General features: G+C 38.2%; 1 protein-coding gene and 1 long non-coding RNA gene across 2 annotated transcripts; one reads left to right on the forward strand and one right to left on the reverse strand.

The window, feature by feature from the left end:
- The first annotated feature begins 3,130 nt into the window (after positions 1–3,130).
- LOC121885266 lies at positions 3,131–20,423 on the forward strand. Its single transcript, XR_006092517.1, has 4 exons — positions 3,131–3,152; positions 17,679–17,851; positions 18,552–18,600; positions 18,730–20,423. It is a non-coding gene; the product is annotated as an uncharacterized LOC121885266 (long non-coding RNA).
- lyz (lysozyme) lies at positions 8,008–11,253 on the reverse strand. The gene is made up of 4 exons (XM_042394551.1): positions 10,310–11,253; positions 9,278–9,439; positions 8,289–8,367; positions 8,008–8,186 (listed from the first exon to the last, which is right to left on the reverse strand). The coding sequence occupies exons 1-4, from the start codon at positions 10,434–10,436 to the stop codon at positions 8,120–8,122; spliced, it is 435 nt and encodes a 144-aa protein (XP_042250485.1). The 5' UTR covers positions 10,437–11,253; the 3' UTR covers positions 8,008–8,119.
- Positions 20,424–21,660: the final 1,237 nt, after the last annotated feature.

The raw sequence follows: 21,660 nt of genomic DNA on the forward strand, positions 1-21,660 counted from the left end.
ATTTCCAGACTGTGTTTATCTGCTGCTTTTACATGTAAACATGAGAGCATCTCAGCCTGGGATGGCACAGCAGTCTCCTCTTCTTCCTCTTCCTCCTCCTCCTCCTCCTCCTCCTCACTGCCAGCAGCACTGGTACACTTAACAAAGAACCCTCTCTCTCCACGATAATGTCCTCATCAGTAACAGGCTCCTATACAGGGGTTGCTGTCATCAATTGCAAAAGTTAAAAAATTAAAAAAAATAGAATTACCGTAGTTTTATTTTTTTTCCCATATGTTGTCATGTATGAAAAGACCCAAAAGGAACACTATAAGCAGACTACTTGAACACTATAAATGAATTATTTGAACAGCATTTGCACAGGAATGATTCTGTTCCAAGCTTATTGATCCATGTAAATGGTTAATCATTGTAACTGTGATCAGTATAAGTGGTTTCCACTGTTTTGTAACTTGGGAAATTGGAGGTCCTACATTAACAGTTGGCTATATTGATGAATAATGAATGTCTACTGTTATAAAATATGGTCTACTTAATAAGACTAGAGTACTCTTTCATAGAATATTGCATTAATGTGCATTAATAAAGGGCCAGTACGTTTTCACGTATGCATTTACACAATCAGATTTATTTTACTGGCATTGGCAGCAGCAACATTAATGATTTTTTATAATACTTGTAGTTTTAAGTTATTCAGTCATGATAATTTTCTTGTCCTGTGTAAAATAAGCAACTTTACATTGAATGTATTCCCAGGGCTCAGTTTTGGATGGACCTGATGAGACCTGAGAGACCCTGGACACTTCAGTGGCAGCCTTGAACACCAGTGTTTACTGAGATTGTGCTCCAGTAATGTTGTGCAAAAAGACCTGGATGAATGCACCGACCTCTGGAGCAAACACAGGATTCTCCAGACTTGCATCATGTCCTGGAGGGACTCCAAATGAACTCTGTCATTTTCCTCACAGGTAATCCATATTAACTCAGAATGAATTGACCATATACATTCTTATACAAGTGCAAAGTGTTGTATTATTGCATAGATTGCATCACACTCATTATGGGAAATCCATTTGGATTATTGCATGTTTAGGAAAATAATATAATATATGAATATAATATAAGCTTCTAAAACAAAAAGTATATTCATTCAGTAAGTATGAAGTGGAGGCTGAGAGTAAAGTACTTCCAAAAGTTCTTGATTTACATAAACAGGTTTGTGGATGTACCATCGTCATCCTCGTTCATGAAAAAACAAAAATATACCAAATACTTTCCCATCACTCTGAAAACTGGGATCAAATCGTTTTCTTTTACTTTAATTTGTCTTTTCTTGACAGAAGTGGAGATCTGACCTATTTTTAAAATAAAACTGTTGGTCTGGTCTGTTGATTTGAGTATAGCCTTATTCTGAATTACTAAAATAATCTTAAAGTGTCCTTTTAGTAACTCAACTATAGTCGAGGTCACTTCCCACCTGACCTGTTAAAAAAAATAAATTACCAATGTTTTATCAAATTAATGTCAATGATTGAAGAAACAAAAGACAGAGCTCAGACAAACACATTCAAGTACATCGATCTGTATAAGATTTTGCATATATTCAAGTCAAATCAAGCCAATTTGATTTATATAGCACCAAATCACAACAGAAGTTCTATATAGTTATATAGAACTGGTCTATGTGGTTTGTCCAGGTGGTGTTGCCATACTTAGCTGTCAAAGAAGGCAGACTTGCTCAACCAACCATATTTAGGGATACAATGATGACTGGGTGAGCCTGCTTACTGCCAAAAAGAAAAACCACTCGTGAGCGAGCAGGGGAAAGTTTTGCGAGCAGGAGAGCGATGATAGTAGTTGTGCGCTCGGGGATAAGAGTCACGTGCTCCTTCACATTCTGCATGCACTGAGCACATGGTTTTCTCCTCAAAGACTACAATATTGCTCACACGAGCTGAGAAATGTTAAAGGTAGTAACATACGTGTAATTGCCAATGGACACGGGGGGACACGTCCCCCAAAATGTACGTAAGAGGGAAATTTGACACCCCAAAATTTGCCATCCATCGACACAGGCTCAAGCTCATGAACCTCAATGTCAGTTACTTTTCTGTGTTTAATTACACTCGGTCAGGTGGAGGCAGCATTGATTGTACTAGTACCTTGTGGCATACCACAAAAGAAACAGAGAAGCAGATACTCCGTGCGTGTGTGTGTGTGTGCGTGTGTGTGTGTGTGTGTGTGTGTGTGTGTGTGTGTGTGTGTGTGTATGTGCGTGCACCAGTGGAGGCTGGTCCATAGAGGCAGAGGAGGTTGATCCTCCTCTATTTTTTGAGAGGCAAAAGGGAGATCAAAATATAAAAAAGAATATTTGGTTGAAATAAACCATTACTTAATCTCAGTATTTATAAAATATTTTTTCTCTCTTCTTTGGAAAAAATCCATTACTGAAATTATGTTTAAAATGCTTCAACAGCGATACCTGAAGGGCGGGAGGAGAAAGAGCAGTGTGTGAGGTGGTGGTGGGGGGGCGCAATTGGTGGAGGTGGAATGGGGGACAGAGGAGGACGGGTGCCTGCTGACCTCCGCAGGGCGGGATCTCTTACATTGGACTTAATGTATTTCATTTTTTTTCATGCTAATCTGTGATTGGCCATGACACATAAAATGAGCTCCAAGGGAGGACGTCCTCCCTAACCAATCAACAACCAGAATGCAATATTGACATCGAGTTGGTCCAATTATTGTTTCCAGATTTCATCTTCAATTCTCTCCACTGTAAGGCAGAGTAGCATCAGTAGATAGCTGCTTGCTTTACCCAATGCAACAGCTGGATTGTTGTAACAGCCTGGAGGACTCTTTACACATCCATGGAAGGATTGTTAAGGACTGTTGTTAAACTAATGGGAGAAATTATCTGGATTGTGCATCGCAGCAGGGGGAGAACACTGCCGGGGAGGCTGGAGAGAGAAGCAACCGAGAAACAACCAGGAGAGTTAGCTTGTTTGTCATTGTTGCTAATGATATCAGACTGATTAACCAGCAGCCATAAAGTTCTGTTAACTAACAAACAAGATGACCAACAGCAACAAATGGACGTTATAACATGAATATTTCATCTCCATGACAGAAAGAAGAGGAGGTCAGATAACGTGAGTCAGATACAGCTTCTCTCTCTCTGTCTCTTTGGTCGCTAATTTCATCTGTGATGGTTAAATGTCTCAGTGTGGCTTTTTTGTGTTTTTATCTCCTTAAAAAGAATGCAGCAGATATCATATAATGTGTTGTGGGTAACGTTAGTTTGCTTGTTGAAGTTACAGTGAGCTGTCTGGACTCATTCATTCATTCGTTTTTAATTGAGTGGTTGTTCAGTCACCTGTTGATGTTGTGTGATTAGTGAATGAGTGCAGGAGGTCTGGCTGCTTGCTCCTGACAGTTTCTTTAGTTCGTTTTTAAGCTGAGCCGTATATTGAGTAATAAGCTTAAAGTAACTAGAATAACAAGTGTTAACTAGTGGTGTAACAGATCGTAGTTGATCCGTGATCCGTACGGATCGCCCCCCACGGTTCGGCAGGCATATGAACTGCGGATTAATTGCAAAATTTAATGTCTCATTTAAGACAAAGTAAACAAACTGCTGTAAGTACAAGTCATGGACAGACAGCGTGTCGCTAACAGGGATTTTGAAGAGCAAACCAGCATCTAACGGTCTGATGTGACATTTGAGTTATGTTTACCTGCTGTTTAATGTGCTGCAGCTCAGCAGCTAATTAGCATCTAGCTGCTAACTGACGTTAGCGGTGAATGTTTGGTATCATCAAGTTTTGATGATGTGGACAGAGGCTGTTTCATTTACTGTTTAAAAGAGGAAGGTTTCATGCTTCATATTGCAATAAGCGAGCATTAAATATTTTATATATTTTATTTTATTTTATTTAAACATTGGACATCGTAAATGTTTTCATTTAAGACCGTGGGCAAAAGTTCCTTGCTGTTTCTAGCTGTCAGTGTGTTACAGAATAAACGAAAAACAAAGTTTTTTTTGTCTCCCCCCTTTTTTCCCGCTGATCCTAATAATGATCTGATCCGTGACTCAAATCCGTGATACAATCCGAACCGTGAGTTTTGTGTTCATGTTAACACCCCTAGTGTTAACATGTCAGCTTTGTAGACTAGGCCTATATTTTGTATATCGTACATATAGATAAGAGTAAGTCATGTATTTGATACATGCATTAATACTTTTTGTGAACCTACACTTTTAGATCTGTGAATGTTTTTAGTGTTCAATCTTTCTTGTATTCAGCACTGATCTGAACCTGTATCACATTATATATAGTTTTGTGGTACTTTATATATTTCTGTATACTAAGAAAATAAACAGGAAACACGTGTAAATCATGTGATATGTTGTCTGTTTTTGATGAGAAATTTGTTGTCACAATAGAACAATACTATGAATCTGAATTTCACTTTGTTGGTAAAATGACACATTTGAACCACTCCACGGCTAAATGTATTTAAAGAAGCAACCTTTACACCACTCAAGGGTTTTTGTTTCTGAAAGCAAATTGTTTTATTGGCATATAAAATTTCCCTCCACCCCTCCGATTTCATCGGGTGGGGGACAGTGATATAGTTTGATGTGGTTTGTTGTAAGATTCCATGTTGGTTTTCCTCCTGTCCTCCCCAATGTTTTGAGTCACCAGCCGCCACTGGCATGCACACATTCAGGTAAGAAGAGACAGAGGCAAAAGAGGCAGATAGAAAGAGGACTGATAAGATGCAGCTTTGAGGTCAGCAGTAAGCCATTGTATTACTCAAACAACAGTTGCACAACAATATTGTTGGCAGAATGACGCATATTGTGTTGAAGTTCATTATTTCAGACTTTACTGGGGGCAAGACAAAAAAGTTTGCTGAACTTGGCTAGCAGCCAACCTCCATATCACTAGGTCTCGATCTCTTAACCCACTAATACTGCTTCTCCTATCAGTGTTGCAGTGTATGTATGCTATGTATGTATTAATTAGTAAGTTAAAGGGCCAAACTGTTGGTTTGGCTGTTGGTTCTTGTTTGTCAGTGCATAAATGATTTGATCCTCTATCACTGCTTGACTTGCAGGGATAGAGGAAGGGCCAGATATAAGGTGTTTCTTTATTAAACAACCTAAAAGACATGTGAGTTCCACAAACTGTCAGCATACCTGCGTTTTACTGAACAATCAGTAGATGCACAAGTGAATGAAAACAGGTGTAAAATCTCAACATAAATTAAAAGAACTTTGATTTAGTGTGCCTTTACCTATGTATGCATCTTAAGTTACACATTGGCTGTGGTAAAGATAACTGTGTTCATTTTAATCATGTGAGTCACATATCCATATCCATTGTGCACACATATCTATGTTCTAGGATGAACAGCATTGTATGGGAAAGTCTGCTTTCTTTATCTCACTATTGTGCATCTGCTGCTGTAATTCATTTTGGAGAATCAGCATGTAGTCACAGGACACAGCAAGGAGGAAAGAGAAGGCAGGGACAGTGTAGCAGAGACAGAGGAGAGTTACCAAGTAAAATATCATCCTAAAGGAAATGAAAACAGCAACCTCATTAACTTGTGAAATGTCTTCTGTCAGTGTTTTTTGCAGCGTAGTTAATGTTAAATTTAACAGTTTTGAGCGCTCATCCTTTTTCCTTATTTCAGTTGTAGTTTGATGCTTTTTGATGTCATATTTTTATTGAATTAAAATAAAGCAAATAAAAGTAATGTTATTGAAGTGGAGTGTCACATAGTCTGGAAAACAGCAAGATTCAACATTAATTATGCTGGGAAAAACTTTGACAATTGATTTACAGTTCTTTTTTTAATTTAAACTTTAATATATCATATATATTAAATATATATGATACATTAAAGTTAGAAGCATGATTTTGCTTTAACAACTAAAAGTCAGTAACTTCATTGTCACACACAGTGTGGGAACTTTGAGAGCTTCACAATCTTCTGCTTTGAATCTGTACTCAGATGTACAAAAGCTGATATACCGCCCACAGATATCACCACAGGCTTTTAAATGAATCCCAAACATCATTACACAGGATCTGTCAGGATTGAGGTGCTCCTAATACACAACTATGGAAGAAAATAATTGCAATAAAAATATGTATTATATCAGCAATTGATCACCACTCTGACTTTGAAAACCACCTTTCTGAATTTGTGTGGTCTGAATTTCACTTTGTGAAATTCTCAATAATCACTTTCAAGTTGTTCAATTTCAAAAACTTTATTTCCAGTATATATTTTAGGGTTCTCAAATTCAGATAAAAAGTTCACCCCCCAGAGTAACCTCAAAAGCTATATTCAAGTTTCTCAATTCGCTCAAATCAGATTGAAAAATTCAAATTCAGTCAAAAACTCTAAAACTGGTTGCTCAAATATGCTTCTATCTAATCTAGATGCTAAAATTCAGATCTGAACATAAGGGATGGATGAGTTCTCTATCTGAATTTGAGAACCCTAAAATAAATATATACTGGAAATAAAGTTTTTGGAATAGCACAACTTGAAAGTGACTATTGAGAATTTCACAAAATGAAAATTCATAGGATGGTTTTCAAAGTCAAATATTTCAGTGAAATAAACTCTGTGGTGTTTAAATTTCAACATCAAGTATTCAGTAGTGATTAAATGTCGAAATTTGGTATTCATTTGCTGATATATTTCCAATTATTTGCTTCCATACACAACGAGATGCATCATTATCCTCACACACACATTCTCACTCACTCCCCACTCGGTCCCCGCCAAAGTCTGAGTGAGGATTTCACCCTTGGGTAGTAAGAAGAGAACAACAGTATGCAAGGTCTGCAGCTCGAATCAGTGACACGACACACAACATCCAACTTCATCCGTCACTACAAAACCCTCAAAGAAAGGTATGTAAATGTGGATTGCAGTAGAAATCACCCAATCATGTTTGAAATGTAACTTCTCAATATCTAGAAAAATGCAAATATTTAATAAAAAAAGTCAAGTCCTTTTGAGTTATCTGTCTCAAGTCTATGAATACCAAGTCAGATTCAAGTCGAGTATTTTATTAATGTTAGTCAAGCAAGTCTCAAGTCCTCAAATTTGTGACTCGAGTCCCCACCTCTGATGTTACTAGACCTCTGTAGCCTGCTCCTCATCTCTGCCTGAAGCTAGCAGCTCCTGGCAACATTAGCTTCTACTAGCATAACACTCCCATATCTCCAACTGAGCTGTCTGTGGTTGAGTTGCATTGTGGGTAATGTAAGCACCAGATTTTGTCATGGAAGAAGAATGTATGGAATAAATAGTAAGATGGACTGCACTCATATTGCGATGTCGGGAAGCTACCACGCAGGGTGCTGGCGCAGCCATCAGGAGCAATTTTGGATTCAGTACCTTGCTCAAGGACACTTTAGACTGGAGAGGCCGGGAACCGAACCGCCAATCTTCCGATTAGTGAACAACCCGCTCTACCTCCTGATCTACAGACAATATCTTTGGTTCTGCTGCATCCATTTATATTCTTTTGAAAGACAATGTCCATCATGAGTCTGACAATGTTTTAAGAGTGCAATGATAAATTGGTGGAGTACAACTTTAATGTACATAATTTTTATGCTTACTGTTTGGGGTACATAGTCATGGTTGATTAATCATCTTTGCTTCAGTTTTGTCTACTCTCCACTGAACTTAATTTGAAACCAAAAGTAGAATGTAATTACCTCAAAGCTGATGACTAGACTACTGATTGTACATGACAGTACATATTTTAAAAAACACCACATTAACATATTGTTAGCAAACAGTTTAAAAATTGCTATTTTATCATTTGGCTTATTATTAGAGCCTACACAAACTGGTGTCTATTTAACACACAATTACAACTAAGGGCTCATTGAGTTTGTTTTTACTGTAACATATACAGACTTTTCCAAAATGACATCAAATAACTCTTGAATAATTAAACAGTCATTGGTGGAAACCAACATTTTAATCTGGTTTTTACATCAGAGCAGAGTTACAAGAGACACAGGTTGAAATCACCACATTTCTCTTTACTGTTGTTGTTGGTTCGATGTGTTGATTAAAGACGACATTCTGACAAATATGAGCGTAGGTCGCGGTTCTGGCAGTGTCTGCTCCAGGCCACCCTGAAACCAGACAGAATGGCGTCACTCATCTCTCCACATTTGAAGGTGTGTACAGTGAACACATCACAGTCTGTATCCGTGAGTCACATAATCAGGTCTTACCAGGCTGTAATGCCGTTGGGGTCCTTAACGACACGTTTGGCACAAGTGATCGCCGTGCGTACATCATCTGTCAGAAGTGCTGTGAAAAAAACAAAAGCAAAACAAATAGGAGATTTGGATTTGAATGGTAATTTAAAATATTAGACATTAGAGGAACTGTAAGTACAACATGTGAAACATAATAAGTGGTTTACAGAAAAACTGAGCCTTTTTATAGCTCTCAGTAAAGATAATTCCACTTCTTTTCATGTGTGTATTGGTGGAAATCCTGGTAATAAAAGTTTAATTAAGAGGATATTGAAGCCAATATACTGTATATATACGGTTTATATATCTTGCCATTTGGGCATACTCCATGACAAGCTGAAAACATAACATCTGATGTACTATCAGCTTATAAAGTTCTTGAGGCAAATGTGTTTGCAAACAGCCACCTACTTCCACATCTAGTAGACACAGAGTAACATCATTATCCCTCTGCAGACTTTTTTGTATCCATCTGATGAATGTAAGTCCGATATTCACTGTCCTTTTGGCTTTGTTTTGGTCTCCACCAACTCTTGAGAAAAATATCTGGCTCTTTAGCTGCTAAATGCTCCACTATGGTCATCACTGTATCGGTTTGCCATTTGGTGCTGGGCAGGTAGTGGACACTGGGTTTATCAGTGCTTGTTTGTTGAAAATAGCTGCCTGCTGCTGCTGGATATGAGGTTGATGAGAGCTTTGGGACTGAATTAAACAGTAAACGTGCTGTAAAACAAAAACTAGGAGCTAAAAGAAGCTGAAAAGATCTGTAGAGCAGCAGATTTGGTAAGAACACTTACACACTGGACACTTACATTATGCAGAGTCATATAAAGTTTGGTAAAGTTCAGGACACAACAGGATTGGTGACAAAACTTGGAAGCCTACATGGTAACTAATAAAATACAGTAATAGGAAAATGTCCCTTTGTGGTTTCAGTTACAGTGTGGTGGTTCATCACTGACCACTGCATCTGATGCCGCAGCCATTTGATGCGCGGGGGGTGTTGCCGTCGTCACACCAGTAGCGGCTGTTGATCTGGAAGATGCCATAGTCAGTGGATCCGTCTCTGTTGCGGTTGGTGACTCGGGTGTTGAACCTTGACTCATGCTCGGTCAGACAAACCCCTGCAGAGGAGACAGAACAGACCACCTGAAACATTATTTTGTCAAACCACTGACATACTACTTCCAAAATCAACGATTAACTTTCAAGCTTAAGTGGCAGACTTTTTTTAATCCAGCACCATAAACATCAATTCTGCATTCATTTTTGTCAACATTATGGTTGCGCGTCAATACGGTTTAATACTCCATTCATATCAACACAGTGATGCAGGTTTAACCCACATCAGGGGTCTATCTGCAGGGGTCAACCCCTGTAGGCCAGCCCTCCTTCATGACCCTCCTCTTGACCAGGGTTGGGCACTGGTCTGACGCAGGTAGATTTTCACATAAATTGGGCCCTCGACGCAGGTTGCCATTTAGGAATCTGATTGGTTTTGTTGTGAGGTACGCAAGTATGATGTAACAACCACAACATCCACCACTTTTATGTACACCAATGCTATGCCCGGCTGGGCAGTGATGTATGCGGAAATGCTGCAGTGGACCCAGGCTGGACCTGCATCTTATGTGAATAGTGACAAGGCAGGTTGGACCAGTGTCATAGTAGATACCATTACACAAAAAGTTCATATTGACTTTATGTTACAAATTAAGAAAGTCTAATAATTTATTTCCATATCGCACCAAAATGAATGGAACAATGGCTGGCTTTAAAGGTGGAAAAGTTTCATTGAAATTTCTACGACATATTGGCATGGTTTACAAAATTAACTGTGACGTTAAGTATGTCACTTGTAGTGAATGGGCAGGTATAGCCCTTTAACATTGATGTTATGTTGTATTGCTGTTAGTTAAGAAATAGAAATGCATGTAAATGAGTAACATTTCTGTTGGTGACTGCGTGCATGAACTAACAAGCTTGTTACTCACAGTTTGCCAGGCTGATGCCGTGGTGACCGTCCATGCCATTGCTCTTCAGCACTCGGGCCCATTCACATTTCTGATAGACTCTAGCGTTGGCCAAAGTCACCAAGAGCAAGAACACCAGAGTCTTCATGATGGACTCTCTGCAAGAGCGAATGTTTCAACAGCTGATGCTAAATGTCCTTTTATAGAGAAGTTCAGCTGAGACTGCTGTGGCCGCTTCTTCCAAACTCCTTATTTGTCCAGTACCAACAAAGCTTTCGAAACATGGGAAAATTTTTAAAAATGTAATCGTGTTTTTTTTTCATTTGAACTTTGAACAGCTGTTTGTTTTTTTCAGGCAGAGTGTGTTCTCAGTGTGATAATACAGACTGATGTGAGGGACTGATAAAGATAAAGTGCAGGTGCAAATTCATCTGCAGCAAAGAGCTGTAACAAGAATATCTGACAGAGTTATACACTTGTGTGGCTGAAAAGACAAACTATGGTCTAAGAGTCCTACCTGACTTTAAAAAAACCTTGACTTTAAGGTTGTGTGATAAGCAAATGATGTTGACTTTCAGTGTTACTCACCAAAACTCATTCTGTGTATCCTTTAGTCCTGACAAATGTGTGGAATGCATTTATTTCATCAAAAAACCCAATTTGCAAAGTCAATTTTACATCCAAGTTTACTAGTTTGGGGTCTTCTTCTTCCTTGCCTTTGCTGGCACATTGCTACATTTCTTGGTGCATTACTGCTACCACCTTCCGATTGATAGAATAACATGAAACAGGAATGTTTTATAGCACTGCCAACTGGCTCTGTAACACTTTCAACAAAGTTCATGGAAGTTGAAAGGCCCTGACTCTGACTGATATTGAAAGAAAGTTCAAACTTCACTGTAATATTTGTTCAAATGTCTGAGAGTTAAAAACAAACAGCACATTGAATAATATGATGAAAATGGAAAGCATTTTTATGGAACTCCCCAGAACAGGAAGCTGGTTCTGTTTCTACTTGAACTGTGCAGGGTTATCAGCCACTGCAACAGTAAGACTCCTTAAGTGTTTCTGATCAGTTCTATGGCAGTTCAGTGCCAAAACTAGTATCAGGATGAGATTACGCAGAAAAAAGTTATCAAAGGATTCATTTATTGTTGGTGTTAGTCTCTTTAGGGAATTTCTGTAATAATGAAAACTGAAAATAATAGTAAACTTAAGTCTAAGTCTACTTAATGGTAGAGAGAAGGGAAATCATCTCTAGACAGCTGTGTATTGACTTTGTATTTGCGAGAAGAAGGGGTTTTCCCATTCACTTCAATGCAGTCACTTTCTTGGAGCAGCCTCTAGTGGACATTAGAGGAACTGCAGCTTTATGAGGACCCATCTAAGACATTTGAAGTTAGGACATTTTCAGAATATAAGGACATTTGTAAAAGTGGTGGACATTTTTAGTCAGTAAGGACGGTTTTGGAAGGTGTAAATATTTTTGCAACGTGGGGATATTTTTGAAAAGTGAGGGCATTTGTTGAATGTGAAGACATTTTTTAAAAATTAGGACGTTTGTGGAAAGTACGCAAATGTTTAGGAGGTGAAAATATCTTTTACACTTTTTCAAGATGTCATTTTTGAAAAGTGAGGACATTTTTTAAATGAGGACATTATTTTAAGTGAGAAAATTAGGGGAAATTATGGTATTTTGTGGAATGGAAGGACATTTTTGGAAAGGGAGGACATTTTTTTGACAAGCCCTCCAAATTAAACAACCAAATATGTAATTTGACCATGTGACTCCAGAGCGACACATACACTGTAGGAGCATTTCCCTATTGGCAGTAGTCGTCTGTGTCAGTAATTTGTCTGTGCTTTCCAAAACCATTACAAATCACTGTTAAAAAAAAAAGATGTTTTATAATGTGACAACGCTGTGGTCAGGTAGTCTTGTTAGGTTTAGGCACAAAAAAACACTTGGTTAGGTTTAGGGAAAGATGATGGTTTGGGTTAAAATGATCACTTTGTTATGGTTAGAGAAACCCGTGGTGTGGGTTAAAATTTCTACTTCCTTGCAGTTAGGCAAGGAAGTATGGCTACAATAATAACCACAGGGTTAAGGTTAGGGGGGATTGAAGTTATGTTTTTAAAAAATTGTCCTGACTCACGGTTGGAAACAGGAAACAAAGAGCCGTCTCCAGTGGCAGAGTCCACCGTTGGGTTAATGCCTCCATCAACCCAACCCGCCACCTCTAAATGAAGAAATTTGTCCACTTATATAGAAGTTATTTCCACTTCTCTGGGTCATAATTTCTACAGCTTCTTGATGGCATCTGTCACTCAAATGTAACTATATGTTCCTTTGGGCGACTGACATTACGACCTATTGTGTGATTTTTCTTGGGAGGACAGTCTCTTTTTTGAAAATGAAGACATTTTATCTGCACCTCACGTCTTCAAAAACTGCTTAAGGGACTTGGTTTTAGGATTACAGTTAGTAATTGAGTGTAGGTTAAGGTTAGGAAGGGGGTCTTCAGTACAGTACAGAAATACAAGTGTGTGTACTAAATGGCATACACTGTACAGAGAGTGATGTCAGTATTTACTGAATTAACATTAGAGCTGTCACTGGGTAAAATTGACCCCTATACGAATTTCATTAATTTCTGCGTGGTTTATGTTTAAACATTCAAAGTTGCTAGGCAACGGTGTTCTTTGCAGTGTGTAATCTGACAACTACGCAAGTCATAACTGAATTATAAAAAGAGCAGAGGAGAATGACCTGCAATAAAACATTCACCAAGTGCCTGGAGTGCAGGAAAGCTGTCTGTGGAAAATGCACAGTCAAGGTGCTGAATGTCTGCTCAGAGTGTGTTTAAGGGACAATGAAGATGATTTAACCTCCTCACAAACATTCATTATATGTAAAATGTATTATTAATTAACTGATTATTCATTCAGTTTTGTTTTGACATGTTACTGCTTATTGTTTATAGACTATTTAGAATTATTTTCCCATTGCCTTGCTCTGTTTTCATGAACAGAACATCAAAAGAGAAATATGATGAGGTTATGATGTTATGATGATGTTATAAATATAAAGCTTTAATTACCTCAAGTTTCTTGGTGACGTTCTCTCATTCATACATTGTTAATATTAATAACTGATTAGGTGAAATTGCACGCTTGACATTGTTGCAACATTTACGACCCATAAGCGCTGTGGTTGTTTATTGTTCTTATTATGGCTCATTATTGTCCATTTGGGGTATTTAGGCTACTTTGGTAATTGAAATAACATAGGTTATGTCATTATGTGATGAATGTGGTTTCATAATAATATCACACCACCCAAATGTGCAAATATTTCCTTCTAATATCCATTTTCAGTTTCATTTTAGAGTGATTTATACCGACAGCCATGCAAAGCCATTAGTTTTCTCAAAGATACTGACAAGAGAACCAAAACACAGGTGATGATTAAACAAACTCATTTTGTGACTTTAGACATTCCTTTGAGAAGACACTGCCTTAATAGAATGACAGAGTCCATTTTGTATTACACATTAATCAACTTGTTTTTATCATTTATCATTAGTCGGTGAAATTGTTCGGTCTCCTGGGCGTCTGACATACAATTACACAAAGTTAGAAAACTAAAAGAACAGGAGCTGCCTGTCACCGCCGGTTCCATTCAGAGACATTTTATCATACAGAGCTGTAATCACAGTCATAATGGAGTTCCTGAACTCCATTTACTGCTCTAACTTTCTCAATTCACTTGATGCACTGTGTTTTCAGACTCTTCTTCATCAAAACGCAGTTGCTCTCCTCTCCCTCTGTCTCGTCTCAAACCTGAAGCACAGGCACAGAACGCAATTAATCAGCCGGCCGAGCGAAGGCAGTCGGATCAATTAATCTGCTCACAGAGGAGAGACGAGAATGGATCCATCTGAGTCAGAGTGAGAGAGAGAAAGAGAGAGAGAGAGAGAGAGCCTGAGGAGATGTTGAAACAGTGTAAACAATTATGGAGGAGGGATGCAGGTTAGATACAGCTCTGAATTTGTTAAAATTTTTCACAGCTCTGCAAAGAAGAAAAGACTTCTCCTGTTGAAATGTTGTTGATTTATTACTTTTCTCTCTTATTTCATGAATCTCATTATATCTGCACACATAACAACAAGTCAAGCTAGAGATTTGTTTCAAAGGGCTTTACATTGTGTACATCATATGACACATCTATACTTAGACTCCTAGACTCCTCCTTAGACCTTATTCAGATAACGAAAAACCCCCAAAAAACCCTTTAATGGGAACAACAGGGGAAACCTCAGGAAAAGCAACAGATAGAGGATCCATCTTCCAGGACATGCAGATATACAATGTTCAACTTATCCAGACCTCTATTGGCTGTCTCTTGTCTGTCGGGAACAAAAGTGGAAGAAGTGAGACATTATTATAAAGCCAAAAAGCCCAGAGGGAAGAATTGGGTGGTTGAAAGGGTCAATAAAATGTCGGATTTTGACACGAGAGACTGCAATTTGTCTCCCGTTTCCTACCGATGGTCAGCGTTGGTTTCTCTTAACCATGACCGAGATTGTTCCATAACCTAAACCAACAAGCTATTATCTTAACTATGACGATCTTTCCCTAAACCTAACCAAGTTGCTTTTGTGTCTTAACCTGACTGTGGACCACAATTTTTTTTTCTTGGACAAATGCAAAAAGACTAAAACATGACACATCTATATTTTTTTAGGCTTACTGTAAAACGGTAATGAGCATGAATAATAAAAGACTGCATCACTTGCAAGGCCTTCATCATTATGCACATTCATACAGCTACACACTGACTGTCAGTAACAGATGCTTTAACTATGTACAACACATTGAGCGTAGACAGGGAAGACAATGAAAGTGGATGTGATTTCTAGATCTGCTGCAAGATAGCCTCAGTCGGTTAACCATCCTGAGTCACGATAGTCCTGTAAACTGTGGCGGGTCCAGAGACTGAAACTATCCACCCAACCCACCCTCTGAATGAGGAAATTTGTCAACTTATACGTCATCTGAACGGCACCACTTCACTGGGTCATAATGACTACGGCCACTAGATGGCATCTGTCACTCAAATGTAACTACATGTCATTTTTGGGCGACTGACATTACAACCTTCCATTTTTCTTGGGAGGACAGTCTGTTTTTTGAAAATGAAAACACTTTGTCCGCTCCTCACGTCTTCAAAAACTGCTTGAGGGTTTACACGGGATATCCAAAGGATATTTGATGATTCTGCAAAACCCAGGATTACATCCTGTGCTAAGATTTTTGTTTTAATTATTTCTATTTACAATATGTCCACATGGCAACTAAGGTATGGTAAACCAGAGATTGTGGTTATGGCAGAAACCGCAGGTTAGGTAAAGATCGTTGCTACAGTTTTATGGAAACCCATATTCAACTGTTGGTCTGTGACATGGTGGTTTGGTGTGTACTTGGTCATAAACAAAAGTATTGGACAAACTGAAATTTTGACCGCATTGTGCAGCTAGATGAAAAGTCAGGAAATCACCAAATGGATTACAATTCATCCTCAGGGGGACATAAACGTGTTATCAAATTTTGTGTCAATCCATCCAATAGTAGTTCAGACATTTCACTCAAAACCACAAATGTCAGTCTCATGTGTTGCTACAAGAAAAGTCAGGGGATCAACAAAGTCAGAGGGATTCATCGACTGGGCACCATGAATGTGTGTACGTCGTTTCATGGCAATACATCCAATAGCTTTTAAGATATTTCAACAGACCAAAGTGGTAGACTGACAGACCAACCTTGCCATCCATACATTGACACTGCTAGCTTGGCGAATGTGACAAGGTCTGTCCCATAGAACTGTGAAGTGGGAGGAGCTATTTCGGCCACCCCTGGCTCCTGAAGTAAAAACCACCATTCATTTCCCCATAGACAATGTTACATGACACAGTAGGAGCACTTCTACAGCTTGGATCAACATGAAACTCTTCCAGTTAAATCATTAGTACAAAAGATTAACAACTGTGTTAGAAAATATCTGAATCTTTAGTAAGAAGTCATTTTTCATAGTATTTGTAGCCATCCGCTTTGCCAAAATCATGGAAAAAAACATGATTTCTCAGAAATGAAGTTGAAATAATTGAAACTGGTGGTCATAACATAATAACAGAATCATTCCATTACTCAGGAGAGTCTGAGTTTCGTTGTTCAGTAACACTGAGAAGATTGTTTAAAAAAGTTTTTGAAATGAGAATACAGAATGGGGAAAACACTCCTGGAACTAGCTGCTTCCACTTCCTAACTCTATTCCAGAGGATTTGAGAGATGAAGCCTCGTCATGTGAATTTGAAGAAAAACCCCTCTAAGTACATTCAGGTGACCCTATTGAACTCATTTGGCCATGAAATGATCATGTGAGCAGATGGTAACAAGTCAGGCCCAAGCTAAACTGACCATAGGTTAAACCAAAGTTTCTCAGCCCATTAGCTAAAAGAAATTTTAAAAATTTATTATCCTTAATCAGGGCAGCAATGGCTATTGTCCAGGCTGGACTGTGATTGGTTTGTGAGCTAATTAAAGATGGTGAAATAAACACAGAGTTTTCTAAAACACTGGTTATACCTAAGAAACTATCAGTATGTTTGTTCTTATTCTTAATCAGTGGAGATTTAGTGTGTGTCTGTGTGTGTGGGTGAGACAGAGAGGGAGTCCCTGCTGAACGGCTGAGTCATCCTTTAAACTGATCGATCGTTCTGTTTGTTGGTGCTTTGGTTTCAGAACAGCTGAGAGCTGGACTCACAAACTACGGTGAAGGTTAAAACTTTTAGGGAAGGAATGTATTTCTGAATGTATTTCTTTAATAAATTGTGAATTATGGGACATGTAGCTCTGTATGGGTGTATGCTGGCATTTCTCAGGTGTGGACCACACTTGTCTACTACCTGGTGAATCACTCACACATATTACAACATATTACTCATTATAAAAGTAATTACATTACTGTCCTAATTACGATATACTTCATTGTCATTACTCAGCTCCATCAAAGGTGCCTTTTAAACATTTTAAAAGCCTCCAGTGTTTGTATCTGTGTAGAGAACAAGCAGCCAGTCTACAGTTTGTATTTATTAATCATCAACAGTGACTGCATGAAGTCCCGTCCTCTCAGTGAAGTTGCATTGTTCTCACAGCCAAAATGTAATCTGACTGAAAAAAGTAATCACATTACTGGATTATCTGGATTTTTATTTGTTTTGTCAGATGATGTGATCATAAAATAGCAACTATAGCATTCGTTTTGGTAATGACTGCTGGTTAGTATCCTATGATGAAACATTTCTATCCTGATGGGAGTGGTCTCTTCCAGGATGACAATTCCCCCAATTCACAGGACATGAGGGGTCACTGAATGGTTTGATGAGTATGAAGATGATGTGAATCTTTGGTTGTGGCCTTCACAGTCACCAGATCTCAGCCAATGAAGATCTGGCAGAATCAGCCAATGGAAGGCCATAAACTGCTTCTACAGTTTAACCTCAGGTTAGTCTCACTAGTGAAGTTTCTGTTTGGATTTAAACCATTTAATTTGTTAATTCATTACCGTTTTAATTGATACGTTTGTCAGTGGATACATATATATATATATACGGTTCTAGAGAAGTAATAGGCAATTGGCCCGTTCCGAACAGGCACGTTTTGAACGGGCACTGCACTAGTAGAAATATATTCACTTGAGGTGACTTGAGTGGATATGACTTGAGGTGAGGCATTTTTTTAGATTTTAGAAAAATCTAAGTTTCTAGTCATAGATACTCCTTCAAAGTTGACAGGAACTATATTTACATGTTGGAAACTAATAATTATGATTGTGTGAGTATGAATGGGGCATTCCTGATGAATAGAGCATTATTGCTCTAAGAGTTATCTCCCTGGATAAATAAAGGCTTAAAAAAGTACACATTCTAAAGCATGAAAATATTCTAAAGAGAAAATGCCTTCAGCACTTTTGTGAGACCTCAAGGACACACACAATCAGCTGGTATAGTGGACTCAATGGTATTGATCAGCATTTGTGAAGCTCAGCTGCTGTGTTATGGTCTTTTGTGAATTTGAACGAGTTGCTAAATGCATTTTGTACTTTCTGAATGTTATAATTAACTCTTGTCTCTGCTTTATTGCAAGACTAAACTGTACATGTAATGGATTTACAGTACTGACGTGTTCTTTTTTTTCTGGGTAGTGTGCATGAATCAATGTGCTGTCCAGAAAGTCCAGAAGAAAAGAACAAAGTAAGGCGCTTTTTGTAGTGATTTTATTTGCGCAGTTCAGTGCACCATTATGAATAACTAGAGCATGTATGGAAATTGTTCACTCTATAGTATGTCATAGAAGAAATTTGATTGTTTTCTTTCTAACAGCAGATGTTGAGCCACAACTGATGGGCCACCAAAACTGTCCAAAACCAAAATGGTCCTTGGTCTTATGTCAAATTTCTTGTATTGTAGTTTTACATGCAGGAGACGTCCAGCGATGCTACAATGTGTTGCTCAGGTACTAAATTGCAGAAGTTTAAAACGGACTGCTGACCACTTAAACATCCATTTATCAACCCAGCAACTATCTCCAACACATATTATCATCCAAAACATTTATTAATGGACCGCGTGAGGTGGAGGAGACGATCAAGAACGTGAGAAAGGACAGACTATTACTCCCTGTTTGAGTTTTACAATTTCCAGTGTTGCCGTTGTTGGGGTTGTGCGATATGTTGATAACATGTCATTATGTTAGAGAAGATACTGTGTATGATTTCAGTTATTAATTTCACTGTGATAATATATGTGCAGTTGTGGTGTGAGATAAGTGGTTTTCAAGGCTGCATCACAGTAAAGGGATGCGATTTTCTGACCTTATCAAACTTGTCTTACCTTTTCTGGTATTTTCCTCTACCTGATTGGTTGATACATCTGCATTACTAAGGACTGTTCATCAACCATCTCTTGTGTTTTATTTCTGTTATCTTCTTTTCTTATGGAACCACCAATAGTCATCCCACCAGTATTGTCTAAATATCTACACTGAGATATTAAACCAATGATATTGTGATATCTTCTTTGTGTACATTTTTATTTTTGTCCGTATTGCTCTGTCATGCTGGTTACTACAGTTATTAGAAGTCTTTGCTGCTGGAGTTTCTTGGTTGTGTTTACATTCTTTAAACTGGTCAATCATTTTGTTTTTGGTTTGCAGCATTTTTTGGTACTGGTGGTTTTTAAGCTTTGTATGGCTTTGGTTATCAACATGAAAATAAAGTGCTGCAGGAGGTGTTGTGCAATGATTTTTTTTACCCCCCTTCCCCATTTAAATACAATATGTGAGCTAGATCCACTAAGTAAAGGCCAAAATTATAGAGGAATATTTCGGCTTTGGGTGACTGCACAGATTTATTGTCATAATGTAGACAGATGATAACCCTGTAGAATGTAATATTAAGAAACGATCATTGTGATTTGATCAAAGAAACAGGCTGTAATACATCGGCTTTGAAGAAGGTGTTGGTGTGTCTCAAGTAGCAGATATGTGATTTCACTTTAGTTTACGGTACAGTTCTTTGAAATGTGTCGCAAATTACCTTCTAAGAAAGTCTAATAAGGGTCTAACAGTGGGAAATAAAGATGGAATGTCCTGGCAGCTTCCATAGCCTAATGTTAATGGGATTGGATAATGGCATTATCCAATCAATAATATTATTATTACATTATCACAATGACATTATATGGTCTGATGTCTTAACTGGAATGGGAGTAGAGTGCTGAGGAAGCATGTAATGTATTTTGTTACGTATTAGTTTAAATTTAGACCATGTTAGTAGTATTAAATTACAGCATAATTTGGTAGTAAGAGTAGAATAGCATCTAAATGTAGCATATTTTGGATCGGATATGGATTGTATTTGATTTCTAATTAGACTATGATCTTGTAAAATGGTGTGTAATGTGTATTAGGATCTCCTATTTGGTTTCTAATTAGAGTGTAATCTGTATAATAGTGTCTAAGTATAGTATATTTTAGGTTTAATACAGCATTATATGTGGTTTCTGACTACAGCACAATTTAGGTGTATGGTGTCTAATTAGAGTATAACTGTGTTTGTTTACTTTCAAATAAAGAACACATTATTTATAGTTTTCGTCTAATTTAATACAAAGTACGGCTTATTCCATCTTATTAGTGTAGCGTAAAATAAAGTGTGACCTCAATCACTTTTGGTGACAAACGCTGAATCTAAAGAGAACCTTCTTTGTTTACAAGAAAACAGGGGAGCTTTAAGCTGAAATCAATGTCCAACAAAGTAGGACAGTGAGGCAGGGCATCAGACAACAACCAGAAGGAATCCATCACTGCCATACCTGGAAACACATTCCTACTAATTAAACACTGTCTGAATCCATGATGATGAGGTTAGGAGCAGGACTGACACTAATATGACTAATAACTCACAGGCACAGCTCTGTGACTTCAAATCCAGGGAAGAGTACAAATTCCAACATGTGAGGACGTCTCCGGCTTCATACAGAGATCCAACAGTTTAAATAATGACTCCAGTATTCAGCAGGGACACACACTGACCTCCCTCTCTGTGTCACTGATTGGGTAGAGTAGAAAGGATGAAAGGAGAGGGAGCGAGGCGAGGCAGAAATGATGTCTGGGATGATGAGTTTTGTTCGAGAAGGCTGAGCTGAAAAAAAAGTGAAGTGCAATTCAACTCCCACAGTTCATCTGTGCGTGTGTGTGTGTGTGTGTGTGTGGGTGGGTGTCTGAGGAGCCAATGCCAGCTCTTCAGTAGAAACTTTGTTGCATTGCCTCTGCTGGGTTTATTATTATTATTACAATTGATAATAATACATTTAATTTGTACCGCACATTTAATACATAGTGAAAGTCAAAGTGCTGCAGTAGTAATAACATAGAACACACAACATAAAGACAATAGTAATAAGAGTTGAGATGAAAAAGCCTCCCTGAATAGAAAGGTTTTTAATAGAGTCTAGGGTCTGTGTTGCCCTCAGATGGTGAGGAAGACTGTTCCACAAGCAGCAGAGCAGAAGGATTGATCCCCCGTAGTGTGGAGCTTAGTACTGAGGGCCCGGAGGAGCAAGCTGCTGGCAGCTGTAGAGGGAGGTTTGTGGTATGATCAGTTCCTTCAGGCAGGGAGGCGCATGTCCATTGATGGATTTGTATGTGAGTAGCAGGAGTTTATAGTCAATCCTGAGGGAGACAGTGCAATGAAAACAGAATTGGTGTTATATGTTCATGTATTCACACTCTCATCAGAAAATACTGCTATT

The sequence above is a fragment of the Thunnus maccoyii genome, chromosome 19 (genome assembly GCF_910596095.1).
Source record: "Thunnus maccoyii chromosome 19, fThuMac1.1, whole genome shotgun sequence".
In the NCBI taxonomy this organism is placed as follows: Eukaryota; Metazoa; Chordata; class Actinopteri; order Scombriformes; family Scombridae; genus Thunnus; species Thunnus maccoyii.